The sequence below is a fragment of the Sinocyclocheilus grahami genome, unplaced genomic scaffold (assembly GCF_001515645.1).
Source record: "Sinocyclocheilus grahami isolate Dianchi unplaced genomic scaffold, SAMN03320097.WGS_v1.1 scaffold1496.1, whole genome shotgun sequence".
NCBI lineage: Eukaryota > Metazoa > Chordata > Actinopteri > Cypriniformes > Cyprinidae > Sinocyclocheilus > Sinocyclocheilus grahami.
The window spans coordinates 259,710-263,346 of record NW_015506675.1 but is presented as its reverse complement, the minus strand read 5'-3'; the positions used below and the strand labels follow the sequence as shown (position 1 = coordinate 263,346).

The following is a 3,637-nucleotide window of genomic DNA, read 5'->3' as shown; positions in this document are numbered from 1 at the left end:
TTTTGATCAAACAAATGCAGTTTTGGTGAGCAGAAGAAACTTCTTTCTAAAAAACATTAAAAATCGAAATTTTTAATGGTAGTGTACACATGTAAATTGTAATAAATAAATCAATTACCCTTGAAATCAGATTACATTTTGGTTAAGTGTTCGTAAAGATGTGCCAAATGAGTTTAATATTCAAGGCTTCTTATAAAATGAACTTGCTTATTGATGCCTGATTTTAGGACATTTTTGCTGCAAGTTTTTCCTCCGCTCAAAAGCAGCCTTTATCACTCAGTTGTTTCGGTTCCAACAGATCCTGGAACATCTAAAGAGCAGTTCTGTAGAGCACAAAGGTCACCTGTGAGCAGGAGGAGCATGTGTGTGGTGTCTGAAGCACGATACATACTGTAGGACAGAGGAACGTCCAGCTCGCCCTGCCAGGACAGCTGCCCGAGATCATCTACAGAGTGCTGCCCTGCGGAAACACAAACATTAACACACCTCACGCTAACTTATGCACACAAACACAGAGAACACACCTTCCGTAAGTATAAAGTCAACATCAAACAGTCCTTCATACTAATATAAACCATTTCAGCATGTATTAAGCATCAAAAGTTGTGCTTAAATGTCATTGACCAGAGTTGTTATAACACTAAAAATCTAAATTTTACTGTCTTTACTGTATTTTTGATCAAATCAATTCAGTGTTGGTGAGCACAATTTCTTTAAAATCCAGTAAAATCATACCAACCACAACATTTTGTGTGTGTGTGTATGTATATACAGTATATATATATATATATATATATATATATATATATATTGTATGTATTAGAATAAAAAAAAAACTAAATTTAAATGAAATGTATAAATGTTGCTTGACGACTAAGTGAAAACTTTAAGTTGAAGTACTTAAAATAAAATATACATATTGCAATAAAAAAGAAATATATAAAAAACTAACAAAAGTGCATAACAACATTTTTAAAACTTTAGTTTAGCTAAACTTTCTAAACTGTATTTTTAAAAGTTAAAATGAAAAGTTAAAATAAAAAATAAAAGCTAATTCAAAATATTAATAATATAATAGCATATACTAAAATAGCTCTCTCATCAACAGGATATAGTGATAAAGATATATCAGGGTATAGTTAACTAAAACTAAAACCAAAACCATAAAATAAAATAACATTTTGTTACTTGAAATAAAAAGAATGTTAACTGAAATAAAATTAAATATATATATATATATTTTTTTATTTCAGCTAGTTGAACTAAATACTACTATGTACTAAGATAAACAACTAAAACAAAAAATGAAATAAAAAATTATTTAAAACTTTATATACGTATTTAAAAAATAAAAAAATATTAATTAAACTGACAAAAACACAACTAAATTACTAAAACTTTAACTAAAATTAAAATGAAAACAGAAAATGTAAAAATAAAAAACTGATAAAAAAATTAATAAAAACCGTACATCTGTATAAACCACATAAAAAAACTCATTCAAAATGTCAAAAAAAATAATATTAATAATAAATTAATATTCAAATATTAATGTAAACCGGCAAAATACATTTGAATGGATTGTTATTGTTGCTTCCATAGACATATGTGTGTATTTTACAAACTCTAAATGTATTGTTTTACTAGTACTTGTGTGTATTTAAATGTCTGAAACCTAAAATAAACATTATGTGTAAAACACTGCATAGTTGTGAAAATATGACAAGCGCAGTGCACGTCTCTCTCTGGCTCAGCGCCAGCTAAAGCGCAAAAGCACAGTTTGAATTTGGCAGTTATGTGACGTCATCGAACGTTCTAAATCCCGTGGCACGGAAATAACAATCCCGTATGTGGGACCGTACTCCCAGGGGCACGGAAATAACAATCCCGTATGTGGGACCGTACTCCCAGGGGCACGGAAATAACAATCCCGTATGTGGGACCTTACTCCCAGGGGCACGGAAATAACAATCCCGTATGTGGGACCTTACTCCCAGGGGTATGGAAATAACAATCCCGTATGTGGGACCGTACTCCCAAGCGAACGGAAATAACAATCCTGTATGTGGGATATAACAATCACGTATGTGGGACCGTGCTCCCAGGGCCCGGAAAATAACAATCCCGTATGTGGGACCGTACTACCAGGGGCACAGAAATAACAATCCCGTATGTGGGACCGTACCACCAGGGGCACGGAAATAACAATCCCGTATGTGGGACCGTACTCCCAGGGGCACGGAAATAACAATTCCGTATGTGGGACCGTACTCCCAGGGGCACGGAAATAACAATTCCGTATGTGGGACCGTAATCCCAGGGGCACGGAAATAACAATCCCGTATGTGGGACCGTACTATCAGGGGCTATTTTAGTAATTGTAGTACTTATTTCAGTTATTTATTATTATTAAATAATTTCAGTTGCCAAATAACATTTCCAATTTTTATTTTTCAGGTTTTTAGGTTTTTTTGTTTGTTTGTTTTTTACCAAAGCTACAAATAAAAAATAAATATTTAAAAATTGTAGTTGTAGTTTTAATTAACATAACACTGTTATGCCATAACATTCACTTTTCAATCACTCACCTCCAAAAAGAAGTACACAGATTAAAAGCACCCGTATGTCTTTTAGCCATGTTTCATTTGCCGAGCACATGTCCTAGAGGGAGATTGAGCTGTTGACAGCGCAATAATGACGTTTCCTAAAGCTAATTAACAGACTGAGGAAGCTTGTCGGAAAGAAAGCAGCTGCCAAGCGTCTGTTGCCTCGTCTCCGCTCCTCATTGTCTCTCCTGAGTGAATCACCGCAGCCCACATAATGCAGCATAATCAGCGCGCCACGGGCCGATTGTTAACACTACAACAACATAATCCACCCGCTTCCACTTTCATAAGCAATAACATTTAGATTAATGACCGTCAGGCGAATATCGGTGACATCACGCATGATTAATTTGATGCGAAATGACCACTTTGATTTGCTCGGCTAATAAAGGATGTCAGTTTGTTAAATCATCTCTCCATTGAGCTAATTGCGTGACACTGCTTCAGATGCGGCACATGATTCAGATGCGACTGTAAAAGAGGATAAAGTTAATACCCTCACGTGCCGCGCTTCCTCAAGGTGAAAGAGTTTAATAAGTTGCTTAAGTATTTTTTGCTTATTCAACTTGGCTCTGAAGCCCTGCGGTTCATGCAGATTGGCCTTAATCTTCACCCTGTTTAATTCCACCTGATTACATTTCTTTACAGATCCTCTCCAGAGGCGACGGAGCTGCCCGCTCGATCTGCTCCTCAAACTCTCCGTTGATTTTAGCTGAAAGCCTGTTAAAGTCAACGTGAAATCAAAAACTGAGCCGCTTTACTTTCTTAACCCTTAGAGCGGTACGGTCCCACATATGGGATTGTTATTTCCGTGCCCCTGGGAGTACGGTCCCACATACGGGATTGTTATTTCCGTGCCCCTGGGAGTACGGTCCCACATACGGGATTGTTATTTCCATGCCCCTGGGAGTACGGTCCCACATACGGGATAGTTATTTACGTGCCCCTGGGAATACGGTCCCACATACGGGATTGTTATTTCCGTGCCCCTGGGGGTACGGTCCCACATACGAGAATGATATTACCTTTTC

At 36.6% G+C, this 3,637-nt stretch overlaps 1 protein-coding gene across 1 annotated transcript in view; it reads right to left on the bottom strand.

The window, feature by feature from the left end:
• Positions 1–272: 272 nt before the first annotated feature.
• LOC107570709 (protein shisa-6 homolog) overlaps positions 273–3,637 on the bottom strand; it is a 39,256-nt gene continuing 35,891 nt past the window's right edge. Inside the window, exon 4 of the mRNA XM_016256970.1 lies at positions 273–460. Coding sequence (XP_016112456.1) covers positions 273–460 — 188 coding nt within the window. The remainder of the gene's footprint in view (positions 461–3,637) is intronic.